This window comes from Callorhinus ursinus, unplaced genomic scaffold (assembly GCF_003265705.2).
Source record: "Callorhinus ursinus isolate GAN/ISIS: 27379988/994484 unplaced genomic scaffold, GSC_fseal_2.0 scaffold25, whole genome shotgun sequence".
NCBI classification, from domain to species: Eukaryota; Metazoa; Chordata; class Mammalia; order Carnivora; family Otariidae; genus Callorhinus; species Callorhinus ursinus.
Genome location: NW_027397087.1, coordinates 32,435,685 through 32,453,908, shown reverse-complemented (window position 1 = coordinate 32,453,908; position 18,224 = coordinate 32,435,685). Strand labels below are relative to the sequence as shown.

Here is an 18,224-nt window from a genome sequence, read left to right as displayed (position 1 = left end):
TCAGGACACCCAACTGACTGAGCCACACAGTAGCCCCTAAATATTAGTATACTTTAAATGTCTACATCCTAAATAACGAGAATGAAAATAAATAATGAATTAAAACATGTAGGCTAGAAATCTGTTTAGCAAAAAAACTGCACACACATTGCTCTTTTAGACTCTTGCCAATTACAGGTGAGTACCTGAAGTTTAGGGTAATTACCTACTGCTGGTTTTTTCCCTGTGACTAGAGACCTCACACAAAAAACTGGATCCATATGATTCTATAGAATCCTTGATGTTCTGAACTTCAAAAAACTCATGTAACAAAGGATAAATTCCAAATACCTCTCTCCAAAGAAGGTCAACTTTTTAGGTATTATTTTGCAATTCTAGGTTGCTCTTGTCATGATCAACACATTAGTACATAAATAATAAAACCTATGGCCTTAATTTAACATTGAATATAAAACAATATTAAATTATCAAAATTAGGATTAGTTGTAGCATAGGCAAAGGCTTTTAAAACATGAATAAAATTAGGTATAAAAACTAGAATTTCAGCACTAGCTTTAGAAAAGTGTTTAGTATTTTAAAATAGTTTTAAGAACACATGCTTTCTACTCCCTTATGAGACAAATGCTCTATCCAGAGCACAATTTATTACTACAGAATAAATGAATGTTTAAAAGACAGTCTGTCAATTGAAAAAAAAAACACATTAAAATAGCAGGTTTCCAAGCCAAGTTAAACAAAATATTTTCTCCTTGACAGGCTGCTTACATTTAAATGAAAACAGGGCAAATTTGGTCAATAATATGGATTGTATATAATAAAAAGGACCTTAGATCATGTTAATACAAGGATCAGAAAGCAGTAAGTTCAATTAAACCCACCCAATTACTTAGCAAACTTTCAGATACAGCAAATAAATTAATCTGTTTTAAATGAAAGTGCTCAGATAAGTAGCTTTTTGACCTGAGTAAGTTTCACTAGCAGCAATCACAGCAAAGCAAGAATCTGCTCAAGCAAGGCAAAGCCCCCAAATCAAACAAATGGTATTAGTAATCAAAAAGCATTTGCAAAACGTATTTCCTTGGTTAGTAGCAGAGGGTTCTGAGCAAACGCCACCTACAGCTTCCCTCATACTTTGATAGATAGTGCACAGGGGACGAACACACATTCCTTTTACCCACAAACAACCAGGGTATTCTGCTTTTAAAAACAGGGTATTTCATTTCTGTGCTATCTTATGAAAAAGGCCAGTCATTATACTATTAAGAATGCATGTCTTTCACTTAAAATCCTCTATTATCCACTTATGTTGATCTTGTACTGGGATTTAAGAATGCCTCTTTATTGAGACAAGTAATATGTCATCATTTTGTTCAGCTAACAGGCCTGACAGACCTTGTCTCCTTGAGTTAAGAACAGTAGATCTCTATTTCGTACATTGGTGGCAAAAGCTAGCAGAATAAATGAGAATTAGCCAATTGGTAGTAAAGATTTTTAATCCCAAAGATCCAGACTTTCCTTCTACCTTAGCCTTAATTATTCTATTTGGCCAGATGATGGTATGTTCTTTTCAAGAAAAATGATCTCTAGATATTGCAATAATTTATTTGAATGCCATTCTTATGTATTTTTAACAAATGACGTCGCCATTCACAATCTCTTATGTTTTTGATCCTTTTTACTACTTATCATCTTCGTTATTTGAAGCAGATTTTTAACAGATAATCTTGATCGTTACAACAATATCTTGCTTGCATTTTATTCAAATAATTCTTAAAAACAGCTTAAAAAGCCGTTTGGAATAACATCAAGCTTGCCATCAATCAAATGAAAAAATTCCGCTGGCGGTTGTATAAACATCAGATCAAGTCTGCTGTCTTCAAGGATTTCAGAGTGAACCATAAAAAACTCCATTAACTTCTGACAAAGAATGCAAATTAATCACAACATGGGGTGAAATGAAATTAAAGGCTCTTTTCTAATCAATGACAAGGCGGGATGAAATATTTGTTACTCTCTCTGCACTCAGACTGCCTGGGACGTTTGCGCTTCCCTCATGAAGCCCCAAATGTAAGGTGTGAGTACAGATTCACGCACAGTTGCCGTACAACCCTCCTGCCCCCCCAGAGCTATCTGCTTACAAGTCGTGGAGATTCACAAAACACACTAATCATCTGAATCTCAGGTGCATCCAATTTGTTATTCACACTCTCCCATGCCAGTGAAAAGCCTGGCGCAGACAGATGCACCAGGAACCCTAAATGACAGTTTTGGCCTCCGGAAGTACGATCACTACAACAAAATCTAGTACAGCCTCCAGGTGAAATGTCTGGAGCTCCATATGGAGCAGGGAAAATTAACAACAAGATGAAAATCACTGCAGCAGCGGGGAGTCGGAATTTTTGAAAAAAAAAATGAAATTTAAAGATGAAGAAAGAGAAGTAATAAATTAATGGGGTGTGAAAACATTCAAAGCTTTACAATACCAGGGGCACTATTTGCTCAGATTTTTTTCCTTTTTTTAACTTCAGGTCATTTTGATGTAATTTATTAACCAAGATCAGGAATTGTAGCCAAAAGAACAACATTTTTATACATACAAAAGTACTTTAAGTACATTTGTATCTGTATTACCTTCACTTTCCTGTGGCATCCTGCTCACCAAATTTCCAAATGCCAGAGCTGACACACCCCCTGAGAAGTCTCCTTAATGGACTTACTAACATTCTAATGCAGGGCACTATTGTAAAGTTTGAATGAAGGATGACAATTTGTAGCAGGCAATCTTTTTCATTTCTCCTAAATTATGGTGTCATTAAACAAACCATTGCCCACCGTCATGTTTTTTAAGTCAACTGAATTTGGATCTACATGATTAACTATACACAGCTCCAGTCCTTGTCCAGACCTGCGCCTCTTTCCAGATTACTGTTAATGCTAAATTATTCAAGAAATGAAGATACTTTTTTGGTTGTGAGACATTTAAAAACACAATTTTTCATGATCCTACTGCTTCACAGGCGCCCAGAATTTAATGGCACTGGGGTCAGGGAGAGCTCTGGAGCTCTCTGGACCCTCCTGTCCCTCTGCTAAATACATGGTAGGAAAAGCAAAAGGGCTCTAGGGAATGGCCTTGTCATCATCTACCATGGCATGGCCCCTGATGTTTAGCATTTCTCATCCTCATAAGAGGCCTCCTGGAGTGGAGAAGGCAAACCAGGGGGAGGCCTTGGAGGGGCTCAGTGGGACAAAGAAGAGTGGTATGAACAGCCAACCACATTCAGAGTCCACAGAGCCCAGGCATTTGGTTTAGTTGCCTGCAAGTCCTGGGCCTAATTGCACCCATTCAGCCCTCAGGCAAGGGGCCTCACGTGTCCAGGCCTCCATCTGCTCACCTGGAGGCTGGGAATTACAGCCCCTGAGGGTGGGATGTACAATCTGAATCAGATAATAGGAAGTGATCTGAAGCTCGATGTTGAAAGGTGCTAGATGGATCCAAGACATCACTGTTGTTCCTATCATAAGTTGCAGTGATACGGCTGTGTACTTACAGTGGCTCCTAAACTTTTGTTCTATCCAGTCCTAAACTGCATGCCAATGAGGCTATGCAACTTTGAGGCCTAAAGGAAAGGAAACTAGACAGTACTTCCCAGGAACGAGTAAAAACCTAATGCACAAAACAAGAAGTTCCTATAGAATGATCATCTCAACGAAAATCCAGTCCTTTAATCTTTATGTTGGTCCCAGGCCACCAACTCTCCGTGATACCTTCCAGACACCCTTCCCTCATCATGCATCCCCACTGGATACACACTGTATTGCCAGTAGGAAGAGGCGCTGTTAACGACACTGTCAGCAGCACTGACGCCAGGCCAGTGGGGGACAAATCTTCGAGCGTGCCTCTCCTCCCTGCTTTTTTCTTTGCTCAGTTTATGCTCTGCTCCAGCTGTGGCTGGCAGGTTGCCAAGCACATCCTTTTGTGAACTTTGGTTGACAATTAGAAATTCTGTTCTGTGCTACAGCCCAACATCAGGGCCAGTGGGTTGGCCCTTGGTACTTTTCAAGTGGTTTCAGAGCCATAAGCACATTTAATCTGCATACTTGCTCTAAACAGATAGGAAAGGTAGGTATCAGGAACCGCATTCTAGATTTAAGGAAACTAAAGCCCCAAGGAGTTACAAAGCAAGAATTTAAGGCCTATGGTGACCACAGTTTGTGGGAGAGTTGGGTTCCCATTCTCATCTTTTGGCTCCTGGTCCGGAGCTCTGTCCAATAGCCTGGTCTTCTCAACTTGCCATTAGTGAAAAGCTCAAATCTGGTGCCCTGATTGGACTTTGAGTTCAAAGTAGCAGTGTCTTGGGATTGTCCCCAGCCCTGGACAGAAGGGATGCAAAACTATGTGATCATGAGGATCTACGAAAGGCTTTCACGTGTTCAAGGACCAGACCAGCAGGTGACAATTAGGATGAAGCAGTCAGTCCTTAGCTTGGTAAACAGAACCCTGCTTTGACTGGATGGGTTTCCTATCACTTGAGGTATTCAAGCAGAGTGTGGATGTCTGCTTCCAGAAATATGGTACAGAGGTTTGAATCGATGATGTCTGTGATTCACTCCTGCCTACTGCACTTGGGATTCCATGGAACCAACCCCACTGTAGTTCAACACTGAGCAAATCAACCATTCCGCACGCCCCATTTATGAGGGGATGCCATCTCACAGAGTAGCTTGGGGTTCAAATGAGATACAATGGGCCACAAAGAAGGTATTATTCATAATCCAGTGTCTGGAATACTATGAAAATGAACATTGTTCCTCATGTACTTTCAGGACAAAGTGAAGGGCAGGAAAGACACCGATACAGTACCCTTTCCCAGTCTCCAGTCTGTCGGACAACACCGGTAAAATAAATGCCAAGTCCACCAAAGGTCATTGCTGATTCTAGCCAACGAAGCACACAAACTTCTGTTGAAAGATCTGGGAAATAAGCCTAATGGCATCAAAGCTGCTTCTATTATTTCAAATAAAAGTCCCAGTTTGGTGACAATATTCTATCACGATTCAGGGAATATGGCTTTTTCCCCACTCTGGCATAAAGGTTATTGCTAACTAGGGAGTCCAGCACGTTAAAATTTTCCAGCTTCCACTTGACTGATCAAGTAAATGTATACTTAAACATTTGAGAAAACAGAATTGCAAAGGTGTACAGCCTCTTCCCAAATCTGACCAGAGCATCCAAATGCTTCATTTGTCAAACGCGACAGCAATCCGTTTCTTAGACTCATCACTTACCAAATTTCACTGGTTAATTACTCAACACATGAGGAATCTAAAGAATATAGCTATGTTCTCAATCTCTGGCACTTTTATGAGATGGCTTACAAGTTTTCTACTAAGGCTTCTTTGAGAGATACACTGTAACAGGGTCTCTGCGTTTACAAAATTTTAGGGGATTGTAAAAATTGGCCAAACAGTGATTTGTTTAGAAATTACTGACAGAATTAGAGGCTTACCAAGATAAATATTCTAATGAGCTATAAATCCTGAAAATGTGATTTTAATTTGATGGGCTACCTAGAGCTAAGCAGCAAGGCTCTATACACTAAAATCTGACTAAATGCTAGCATGCATGCCAAGCGATTACATTTTAGATTTTCTCTTTAAGGAAAAGATTATGTTTAAACAAAGAAACCTACAAATTTGACAAGTGAGTGTAACACTCTTGAACCTAATAACTTAGATGATTTCTCTCCCACTCATCTGATGGCTTTAACTGTAAAAGAAAAAGGATACAAAAGACACATTTCAGCAAATGAAGGGTCTTTAAATGTCCACATGGGTACCAGGAGAATTCGCTTAAAACAGCTTATAAAGATGGTAGAGTGAATGAGCCCCATCCTATTATTCAATAACCATGTTTGTGATGCATCTGCATAATCTAACCATGCATAAATTAGTATGTGTAATACAACACTTATTTGCATAATAATAGCAAGTTAATAGATGCTTAAAGAGCAGAGACCAACACCACCTTTAAATCAGACATGCCTCCAGGCACTTTGGCCTGTACAGACCAAGATGCCAGAAAAACAGGGAGCACCAACCAGAGGAAAACAGTCAATCCATGCATTTTTCATCCCTCTAGACATTTCACTTATTTTGCCCCCTGCACACCAGGGAATAATTTTCAAACCACAAAACAGCTTTATATTTTAAGTGCTAGCACCCTTCTAAATAAAAATCTTAAAGAAATTATAAAGATTATCATCAGCAATGGTAATATAATGGACAGTTTGTTTTCTTACAAATGTGGATAGGAATGGGCAAATTTTTTAAAAATTTGTATTTTCAGAATCATACCCCCATAAAATCGGGGGCCCGACTATTCGCTTAGCAAAAATAATGATCTAGGATCGGGTATTTTCACCCTTCATCTCAACCCTTTAATTGAAATAATTTTAACTGAAACCAAAAGCTCAAACAGTGTATCAAGAAAAGGCTGTGCCTCTCTAACCTCAGTATGAGCACACGGCACTGGGCTAGGATAAGGAAAAACATCACCAATGTCACACAAAGGAAGAGCATGATGATGCCTTTCAACCTTTAACAAAGAGAAAAAAAAAATCTGGAGTTTAAAAAAAATCAAAAATCAACAGAGACTTCTAAATGACTCTTTTAAGATATCACTTTTCAATTTAACAGGACAGATTTATTTGTATGTGGCTCAAATGTTCACAATTGCTCCTTGCACCTTCATACATAGGAATGAATGTCACAGTGGCAAACGGCAGTAATGAACAATCTTACCTGAGGATATGGAAACCTCCCAAGAGCAAGCTGGGAAAGGAAATAATATTTGTCTAGTTATAGATTTGCATGCAGGGCAGATCTCCTTAAGACAGACAAGTACTAAACTTCAGAACTATACCCAGCAAATATAAAAAGCTCTCAACCCTGGATGCAGGAACTAAACTATTGCTGTAATTACATTAAACGTTGTATTTAGAATGGACATTTTCAATGGGCAATACTGCATCCCTCATAAAATATTCTAATTTTAAACATTACCATTATGTGGTTTCTCTCAGCAACATTCTCAGCTCTATGGGCATTATTCACATTTACCTGTGTGCGACAGTTTTCATTTAGACAGAGATATAAAACCAGAGCAGACCGCTGGCTTTTCCTCTTGTAAGATGGAAACACTTTATTGTTCCCAGCCCACAGTTCTGTAGAGTTTTTAGTAACAAGCACATAGGCATTGTTGTAGGAAATGGGGAATGGGCCAAATGAAACAGAAAATTTTGCCACTATTTTCATCAATTTATTTGTTTTTTCATTCATTTTCTATCCACAGGAAAAAAAGAGCTACCACTAGTAGAAAAGTGGCTATTTCAAGGCTGCAAAGTCAGAACTAGAGGTCTAAGTGAAATCGGGAACATGGATCTTTAGAGAGCTTCCAATTTTGCTTGATTTGTAAACTGCCATGTGTTTCTAGGCCAGTCACTTAATTTTGGTCTTAGAATTCTCACCTGTTAAAAACACAATGATTCAACCAGGAACAGAGTTGATATAAAGTAATAAGATAAAATTTACCAAATGTACCATAACATATTTAAAGAAAATAGCAGCAAAACTTTGCAACTTCATAATGTAGCCCATCCTCAGGCCTGAAATCCTTTATATGTATTTGTAACTACTTTCAAAGTAGAATTGCTATATCAGGGAACTTTGAAGCTGGAATGAATCCAAAAGAGCATCAATCCATTTCACAGATTAGAACCCAAGGGTCCCATTGAAGAAGTTCCCACACAGTTCATCAGGAGAAGTCTGGGGCCTGACCCTAAGCCTTGCAACTTAATCCAGTGTTCTTTCCAGAGTTTTACATTGGTTTTCTACATCTTGAGAAGTTGTGCATTTATTTAAAAAACAAGGACACTATGGAAACATTACTGAACTCTTTTTTAGAATCATTTCAAATAACAAAAGAACACCTACTTCATTTTATTAGAATTGCATTTTATCTTGGCCTTAAAATTATACACGTCAGCTTTTTGATCATGTAAATTATTTGTTGACTAAGGTTTGAATGGTCTGTGGGTATTACCAAAACCCAAAGCCACCTTTGAAGAATAAATATTTTGTTCCTTAATAAGGACAGACATGAAGATGTGGTTATGAGGTTAATTTTTAAAGATCTAAAACCAGTCAGAGCAAAGCAATGTAATAGGAATAAACCATATGACTTTGTAAGGTGACTACTTTGAAAAGGCCAACACTCATTTGGATGTATATTTATATATGTATGTGTGTTTTGCAATGCCTAGTCAGTTTCATTACCTTGTATACTCATTCTTATATACACAGAGTTCATTGATTTTCAAGACATAAAGTTATACTCCCATTATTTCATTTAGTAAGTATCATTCATCAAGGGATTAGTATAAAGTACAGATAGCAAAAACATCACAAGATGGCACGATGGAAAGAGAGTGTGGATGTTAATTAAACGCCCTTTCAGGTTCATGTGATTATGTTTGTTGTCTACACACTGTTTTAAATTACGAAGGGAGAGACTCAGCTCTCCACTCCCTCTACTCTAATCTGACCCAATACAGGCAATCCATTTGCCTTATATTTTGTAAATACAGTGTGTTTATGGCCAATGAGATTGTGCACATTGATTCAGGGGGAGCTGCTGTGGTCTACACGGCAGTAATGGTAGCCTAAGCGTTTGCACCATTACACTGACCTGACCGGCAGTGACAGCTCAAGAAAAGCTGTCACCTATCATCACACTCATCAGTGGATGACAAGTTTTGCACATCCTTCCATTTGGAATTATCAAACTACCAAGAGGAGGATCTCTCATCTAAAAAAGCTAACAACTTAATGACTAGTAGATGACATTTAGAGTATTTTATCTCAAGCCATTCTATAGGCCCTGTGTCACTCACTCGGGTATATGGTTCATGTGTCACTGAGGACCGTGGAAGAATTCTGTCCACATGGCTCACCGGGAGAAGAACTTGCCCATGACACACACAGTTAAAAATCTAAGTTAGCTGGCTGGTACCAATATGGGATGCTGGTTTTTGCTAAAGAACTAAATAAGCAATGATAAATGGAGGGCTTAAAAAAGAAGTGGCATAAAATGAAAAATATGAATTCTTTCCACTTGAACACAAAGCCTCAAATTCTCGAGTTATTATTGTTCTATGGAGAGGTCAGGCTACAGTCAACTTGGGAATGTGCACTCATCTACTTGGTGCCCCTGTCATAACTGGTACGATGTACTAAGGATGGCTGCTATCATTCCTTTACCCTATAAGATACCACCATGCATACAGAGAGAAAATTCAGTGCAGGCTGGTCAGCTGGGAGCCTCTCTGTACCAGTCTGCTTGGAACCAGGTGGCTGGCAGTGCTTGAACTGATGAACTCATCATTCCCGGGCCTGGCTTTGCTTTGTGTGTACTTTCCTGACATCCTACGAAATCTCAGGCCTGTCAACTACATTCCTGGGAGAACTGCTCTAAGGCATCTTGCAGCTCTGACCTCTTTGGAGCCAGAGGACATAGGATGGTTCCTCGTCCTTGACCAGAGCGGTACAACCATCATTTCCTCTCTCTCGCAGCCTGTCACCACTGTGCTGCTCCAGCAGGAGGCCAAGGATTCCAATTCTGCACCAGTGCAAACTGGCAGTGGCACCAGTAGGCTGGCACCAGAAGCAGTCATTTTAAGGCCCCGGGAGAGGAAGCTGCCTTCCACATACGTCCCTGTCGTTCTAGATTTAACGTAACTGTGGTGTTTTTGTTCCCCGCTATTTGTCTTGTGGCAAAACGGAAGGAAATATATAGCCAGGCCCTAGAACCCTTTTATCAAGTTCAATTAGGAGAAGGGAAGGAAAAGGTCTCTTAGCAGATATGGCTGCATGAAGAAGAGGCTCCTCATGAGGCTGTCAAAAGTCAAAATAAACACTGAACCCTTATGAGGAAGAGGGAACACATATGCTGTGAGTGAATTATTTCAGAGACAGACGGACCTGGGGCCATTCTGTATCTTTTACCCCTACTGGTCTATTAATCTACTTGCATTTCCCCAGTTTTTATTGTCAAGGTATTATAAATTAGGAAACTTACAAAAGAGAGTATGTAATCTTCTCTGAAATGGCCTGCAGATATGTCACTGTACTAAATGTGTTTCAGATTTAATGAAGCTTTAATGTCCTTTTTAATTTTGCCTGTTTCTGTATCACCAGGGGTCGGGCAAGGCAATCAGCACTCAAGAGGGTGGTTTGGTTTAAAACTAGGAAAAAACTCATTTGCTTATGAGTTGCACTGTATTTTCTTAATTAAATTTACTGAGTAAAATGGTTTAAGTTCAGCCAACCAATGACCTTTGTATGTAGATTTAGATTTATAAATAGGTTAACAGTTAAAGGAAAGGGGAAAAAAAAGAATCACAACAAAGCAAACAGATTAGGACTAAGCCAATAGAAATCTTTGCTCTTTTTTTCATCTTTACAAAAGAAGCATTTAAATATAGGCAGCTTAAGTCCAGTTTAAAAAAAAAAGTATATTGAAAAACGTGGATGCACATAAGCGCCAGCAATTCATCAAATGACTCTCACATCCTTTTCATTCCCAGGAGGGGAGCGGCCTGTGTTGTAAAAGATTTGGAAAAGCTTTATTTATTTTGGGGGGGTGGTGGTGGACGTAGAGATGGGGGAGGGAGAGGATTCTATTTAATGTTAAAGAAAAAAGTGCATTTTGATTCCAAATACTTAAGATTCAGCAAACTGCTAAATACTCCGTTCGTTGTGGGAAATTCACTATGTAAAAGGCAGAAAAAGAATGCTCTGAAAACATTTACCATTGGGAATACATATCAGTAACAGTAAACTACTAACATTTCACTGTAAAACTAAAACTGTTCCTTAGTGTCATCTTATTGATCTTTGATTTGTCCAATCATAATCTATGAAATACTCTTGAGTTAGCAGCATTTGAATATGTTGGATTTTATAATTTAAATAATAAATATGTGTATGGGGGTGTGATCATAACGACTGCTAAATGCATAGCAACTGGATGACAGAAACATCTGTATTTTAACAAAAAGAAGATATTTATTTACAAAGCAACAAAAATGGCTTCTGTTGGTAACATGAATAATTACGGTCATGAAGTCACAAATGACAAAGAGAAAAAAATACACTGTAGCAAGAAAGCAAGTGGGGAATACAAATTCAAAATATGTTTTTGGTGAATTAAGTTTCTTAGAATATCAACAATGTGCTAGTAGTTTTAAATTTACAGTTATACTGAAGAGCCCCGGATATTTTTTTTAATATTCTTAATTTAGACATATTCTGTTTCTCGGCATAACTGCAAACTGAAAATAAGCATTTTCAATATAGTCAGTGATCTAGCTGAAGGAGGACTTTATAGTCTGAAATGTTCTAAAATTTGTTTGTAATTACCCGGTGCACATTTTACACAATTAAATTTCCATCTAAGGATCTTGCATTTAGATTGTGCACTGCAGTTAAACCTTCATTTTATAGAAATGCAGCAGTCACTTTGGAACATTCAGACACCGGGAACTTTAAAAAATCAGACTTAACTACTGGATTACATAAAATTCCCTAGGTGAGATTTCATCCCAAGACCAATTTACACAGTCCTAGAGAGAGAGTTTAAATCATCTGAAACTATGCTGGTGAAGAACCATAATAAATATTAAATACCTCAAGATCTACCCTAAGATTTGACTTTTCTTCCCATGTATCAATTTCACTATCCCCTTACTGAATGGTTTAAAAACAATCCAAAGGATATAACAGCAATTTACCAGTGTTAAAATGCTTTGGAGGTTAAACTGACAACAAAGAACAGAGAAACACAAAGCGTCTTGAAGTAGGGTTTCAATTAAATGTGGAGGATTTAGTAATGCAGGACCAAAAAAAAAGAGTTACAAATTAATTTAATCTTCTGCCTATAGTTTGCAGCTGCACTCCAAAGTGTCTAGGGCTTAAGAACAAAGCCTTGAAAGGCCTCGGAGTGAGGAAAGCTTCAATTTTTAATGTATAACGCCATTAGCTGATAACTTGTGGAATCTGCGACCCCTGCGGAGGGGCATAAGTGCGAGTAACAGAGACTGATGAAGTGACATATTTGTTCGTGTCTAGAACTATAAGGAAGAGGGTTATTACTAACACCATCAGGCCCAACAGAAATATGCCCTAATAACCTCAGGGACCCTCCACGTTATCAGTTCTCCCTACATCAAATATATTAAAATCAAAACCTAATTCACTTTAATTAAAGACAATTAGGTTGTTTTACTATTATTGTTTTAACTTGTGTGATATTATAGTACATTGCAAATTAAAGATGGGATAATAAATGTAACGAAAGCGCCAAAGTAGGTACACCTTTCCACCCTGCTTGGAGAAATAAGCGTACCACTGGTGTCTATTTTAAGGAAATGCAAGGACGCCATCATTAAAAGTGGTGCAGAAACATTTCACTATACAATGAATACAGTGGGACCCTGCGTATCTCTTCCCTATTCCATTTATACTTTTCACATAACACTTTCCTATAAACTGTAAGGATTTCCTTAACACAAACAGAATTATGGCCCAATGGAGGCACCAGAAGCTTAATTAATTTACCCAAGGTCATACTGCAGGTTGGTGGCAAAGCTTGTTAAATCACTAAGAACTGTGGGCTCTACAGATGTTTTTGGCAATGGCAAAGGACTCTGTCTGCAAAGGCCTCGGAGACTTCCAGTGCAGTGGGTAAACCACAACAAATAACTCATTACAGCTGTACAAAAGTGCTAAGTGCTCCTGAGAGCTCGCAAATAACATGTTTTCTTTGTGTCGAAAGAGCCTAAATGTGAGGCTCCCATCAGGAGGGCTTCTTAACATGTGCCAGTATTTAAAAAAGAACTACTCATCCTCACTCGAGTCCACGGATAAAAAGTAAATTTATTTTAACTGAAGGAGGCCAAACATGGTAACACAAAGAAATAAATCAAGTCCTTCTCCATCATTTGGAAGGTCCTCCATCCTATCCCACAGATTACTAATAATAGTGGAGAAAAGACAGCATTACAAATAAATGTTTCCAATAGAGTGTGGTTTTTTTTTTTTTAATTAGAAATGGGCTTATTACAGTGGACACTTAAATGGGTAGAGGGCAACAGTAATTCACAAGTACAATATCCTAATGCTGTTCCATTAATTGCTTTATTTGTTTCACGGTTAAAAATGATTGCTTGCTGTAGCCTAACTGTGGATGCTGAAAAGCATGATACATTGAGGTCTCAACCTGGGCAAACTGTACCTAAACTTACACTTTATTGCAGCTTAGTTCACAATCTTCACCTAATAGAGGGGTATATCCCAGTGCAGCAGGAGGATAAATCATCCTGGAATATTACTCCGGCAAAGTTTAGCTGTGACTGCAGCATATGTGCTTTCGAGCCACTGAAGCAAAGGCCCATAAAATACACTAATTACTGGAAGTTATGGTCACTGAGTGATTGATAGCACTCTGCAAGGCAACTTCCTCATTTTCAGCTCTTCTGACGGGCTCATCCGCCACATAGCAATTATTAATTCATGACCCACCCCTCGGGCACTAGTACCTTTACTTCTAATTCTCCTGCTACCAGACTACTGCTACAGCTGGACACTGTCTTTCTTCATTCTGATGGCTGGGTAAGGATGATAAAAAGTAGATTTCATGCTAAATGCTATTGTTTTGAATCTTTAAACGTTGCTCGGTCCTCCTCACCCTGCTGTCCCAACACATAAATTCTCCTTCCTCTCCCACAATGCTACTTGACTTGCATCGTTTTCTTTCGGACTGTGTGCGTTTGTATATGTGTGCGTATATATCTATCAATCTATCTATACTACACTGGAGCAAAAACTTTGAATAATTTTTTGCATGAATACTAGGGTTTAAATACAATACATAATTTCAACTTGGCCATAGTAAATATGAAACAGCTGATAAAAAAAAAAAGGAAAACAAACCCTCTCTATTTGAAGAGACCCACTTTTGTAGCTTTGAAGACACTCTGATTGTTCCAAGTTGATTTCCACCGATATCTTTACTCAGAACAATGCTAATTAAAATATCTGGGTAATATAAATCTCTAAAAGTCACTGAGAAACAACTGCAAAGGTCTCTTTTGATGGTGTTCTGTGCATTGAAAGGAAATTCAGTGAGAAACTCTAAATTAAAAAGAGATAACGTTCAGTCATGATGGCTGAAAGCAAACAATTTACTTTTCTAATAGAAAAAATGAACTTCAAATTTTGGCACAACTCAAAATGCAATACTGGAGGTAGTTTCTCTATCTGGATTCTAAGATGGTGTAACAACAGATGAACAGAGGGAACTCCAGGGTACCTATCCTTTCAGGACTTGGTTCAAATTACTACTCCTTTTCTGGTGGGAGTTAATCCCAGAACACAATTTTGAAGACAAAATTCCTATCACTCCCTGTCCATACCATTCACTGGGCAGCAGAGCACATCCTACCTGGGTGACATTTCCTAGTGTTCTACATCTTCCTGTGTCTCTAATGCCTGGTAAATTTTGAGTTTTGTTTAAGGGCAGACTCTTAAGTCATATACTTTTGTGTTCTCCATGACACCAGAAATGGTATTTTGCAGTCGGCTGACAATAAGCATTTGTTGATTATGATAAACTCCCTGATGGTGAGGTCTTCTAGAGCTTACCCAACCTGGCAGTGCATGTTAGTTGTTTCTATGCTCTAATACCTATTTTTTTTTTTTTAACGTAGGCTCCACACCCAGCATGGAGCCCGATGCAGGGCATGAACTCATGACCCTGAGATCAAGACCTGAGCTGAGATCAAGAGTCGGACGTTTCCTTGACTGAGCCACCCAGGCGCCCCTCTGCACTGCACTACTTTAATGAACATAGTATACAAACTCTTCAGTATTACGGGTTGATAGTTTTAACTGACAAGGCCCTCTTACACATCACTGCTTAGAATAATCACTTTCACATATTTAAGCATTATGATTAATTTAAATGGCTTATTTCTTATTAAAGACTTAAGGGTTGTAAGCAGGGAAAAAGACTGGAGTTAACTGTCCTCCAATCCATCTCGTGTACTTAATTCAATAACCATTTTCATCTTCACAGTGAGAATTAAGAAATGATACCCTTTCAATATGTTTGTATAATGCTGACCTGTGTCCTCTAACAGTACACAACTTCAATCATGGTAACAGTCCCTGCAAACCTAGCTCTGGGTATGGGGCGGGGCACGGGGGGGTGTTTCTCCATTTCTAAATTGCTCACTGGAGTCATGCAGCTGTGAGTAGCTGAGAAAACATCAGTGCTGGGGTATAGTCCACTGGTTCAACCAACTCTACACTTCTGTTTCTAGACATTTCAAAGTCAAGGGAGTCATCATCGGGTAGTATTCTCATACTTCTAGCATCTGTATGCTGCTCCTCGGAGAGAGAAAGAGAGAGATGGAGTGGCCACTCCCACCAAGGTGCCATGCATGCTGGTGAAGTTATCTTGGATCTTCCATTCTTAACCACCATCTGGCTGCACCCTCACCAGAGGCCCCTGTGGATACGGCGTCTAATGGCTGAGCCCTAAGATTCCTGACCCATAGAATCCTGTAAATAAAGGGTTGTGATGTTAAGCCACTAATGCTGGGTGTCTTATTAAGAGTAACAGATAACTGAAATGCTTTCCTTGACATCGATGTCAGCTCTCCCTCTCATCTGCCCAGTCCTATGCACTTCCATTGCACTTTTATTTATCTTTCTACCTACTTGTCAAGGAGCTCCTGAGGGCAAAGTTGGTATCCTTACTGCCAACACAGAATAGCATTACATAAATATTTACCGATTAGATGGAATTCTCACCTACCCACTTCCTAACAGAGCAGACACACTGGAGATTAGGTTAATTTTTGTATTTCTTTAGAAACATAAACTAAGGGGTGCCTGGGTGGCTCAGTTGGTTAAGTGTCTGCCTTAGGCTCAGGTCATGGTCCCAGAGTCCTGGGATTGAGCCCCACGTCGGGTCTCTGCTCAGCAGGACTCTGCTTCTCTCTCTCCCTGCTGCTCCCCATGCTTGTACTCTCTTTCTCTCTCTCTGTCAAATAAATAAATAAAATCTTAAAAAAAAAAAAAGAAACATAAACTAGGCATTAGCATTTCTGAAAACCAATGGTACATGTACACTCTGAAATACGGTAACGCTGAAGCAGCTCTAGGGACAGTGTCACAGTGTCGGTAGTAAGCCTGGGAAAAGCAGTCTTGACTGACAAGCAGAATCACGATAAATCAGTCTTTTCCTTTATCTAATTTCCTGCTCATTTACGTTTACCATTTCTCTCTTCTCTTCCCAAACTACTTGATCTGCTTATTCTCTACAGCATAATGACAGCAGCAGAGTCGGGGCACATGACTGCCGCTGCCTGGCCTAGTCACGTAACCTTTCTAAAGAAGTCCTTTAATTTCTCTAGATTTCAGTTTCTTTACTTGCAAAATGGGAGCTTTGATGCTTATACGGTGGAACAATCTTGGGGTGCCTCAAATTACTGATTTTTCAGTCATTTCCCATCACAGTGTAGGGGAGCCTAAATGAAGTAGTATAAAGTGGTTTTGTTAAGTGTTAGGTATACGCAAGGTGTTATGTTGTCACCTTTCTTGTGAGAATGACACCGAGCAAGAAGACGTCAACAGCTGCAAAAATAGGACAGAGCACCAGACTTGACAGCAGAAGCCCTAGATTACAGTCCTCTTCTGCATGGGACTGGCTGCATGCTGTCACTGTGGGCAGGTCCCTCCCCCGTCCCCTGGCCCCCGGCTTCCTCACTGGTATGAGGAGAGATCTGATTTAACAAGTTCTAAAGACTCTCTTCTGGTTAAAAAACATGCTAATCTCTAAGTACAAGATAAGGTGTGTAAAAGAATTGTCTACATACATGCTATAAAAATGTTGGAAGTTTTTATTAGCCAGTTCAGAACCAAAGTATGTGCTATGGTCTATAGGATCTTCAAGAGGATTTTTAAATCGATTTCCAGGTCCCTGGATTTGAGTATTGACACAATTCTAGGATCAGTGCTTTTTACCACTGGACATCTCAAGGGAGCAGCCGTGGTTCCCTAAATTATCACTCACAGAATTTAGAGTTGACAGTTGTCACTAGAAGACTGGCCCTTATCTTTTAGATCTCAATTTAAGAGATCTTAGTTTACACAACACACCACTCAGTTACTCCTATCATATAACACTGCTTGTTTCTGTCTAATGACTTGCTGTTGTCAAACACCTTCTTTAAAACGGCGGTTCCATGAAGGGATTTTATCAGTTTCATTCACAGCCATGTTCCCAGTGACTAGCAACGCTGCTTGCCACATACTAGACACTCAATAAAAATTCTCTGAGTGATTAATGAATAAATGACTGCATCTTATCTAACCTCATCCTTGTTTCTTCTACAAAGCATTTCTTCTTAAGAAAGAAAAAACAAAAACTTGAGACATGGCATGTGGTTATTCAGTCACTATGTAAATGGGGCATTTTTATCCCTAAAGGGGATGATTCCACTGTGGAGTAGGGAAGGATATAGGGATCTAACCATTAGAATTTTCTTCTTTATATTGAATAGAAAACCATGGGCTTTTTTTTTTTTTTTTGGTCATGTTAGCTTCAGAAAGTTCAGCCTGCCAGTCATCGAGCAGCAGCTTGCCTCTTCTGACAATCCTTCAAACATCTGAATATGGGTTGTCAAATGCTTGCTTTGCCTTCTCTTTATTTCTTTATTCTTCACATGAAGACTTTGTTGACTTAATGTTTTTTTAAAAGTCCAAATTGTGTGTTTGTGTGTTTGTGTACACACAAACACAAATGATTTGGACATGTGCTGTTGGAAAAACTTTCAAACCAGTCTGAAATCCATCAAAATAATAAAATGCTTAGCTGGGACTGCCAGCACCTGTTCCATCTTGTTTTGTCAATCTCGTGGTTGTTCAGATAGCTCCGAGCACAAAGCCAGCTCAACAATGCCTCATTCAGTGGGAAACACTCACTTTGTCTGCCAGTTGCACATTCACTGCGATCACTGACAACCTTGGAAAATGCACACTTAGGCATGGTAATCTGAGACAGCTGGATCCCTTCACAAACCTTGCAGCAGACTGAACTA

The 18,224-nt window shown here is 39.1% G+C and overlaps 1 protein-coding gene across 9 annotated transcripts in view; it reads right to left on the bottom strand.

Annotated features, from left to right (window-relative positions):
• The window catches only part of MAP2K5 (mitogen-activated protein kinase kinase 5), a 247,064-nt gene that overhangs the window by 77,820 nt on the left and 151,020 nt on the right, over positions 1–18,224 (bottom strand). For 7 of the 9 annotated variants that reach the window (XM_073877255.1, XM_073877256.1, XM_073877257.1 and 4 more), the window contains one exon: positions 6,802–6,831. The exons of the other annotated variants lie outside the window; for them this stretch is intronic. In XM_073877255.1, the coding sequence (XP_073733356.1) occupies positions 6,802–6,831 (30 nt within the window). The remainder of the gene's footprint in view (positions 1–6,801; positions 6,832–18,224) is intronic. 9 annotated transcript variants of the gene reach the window in all.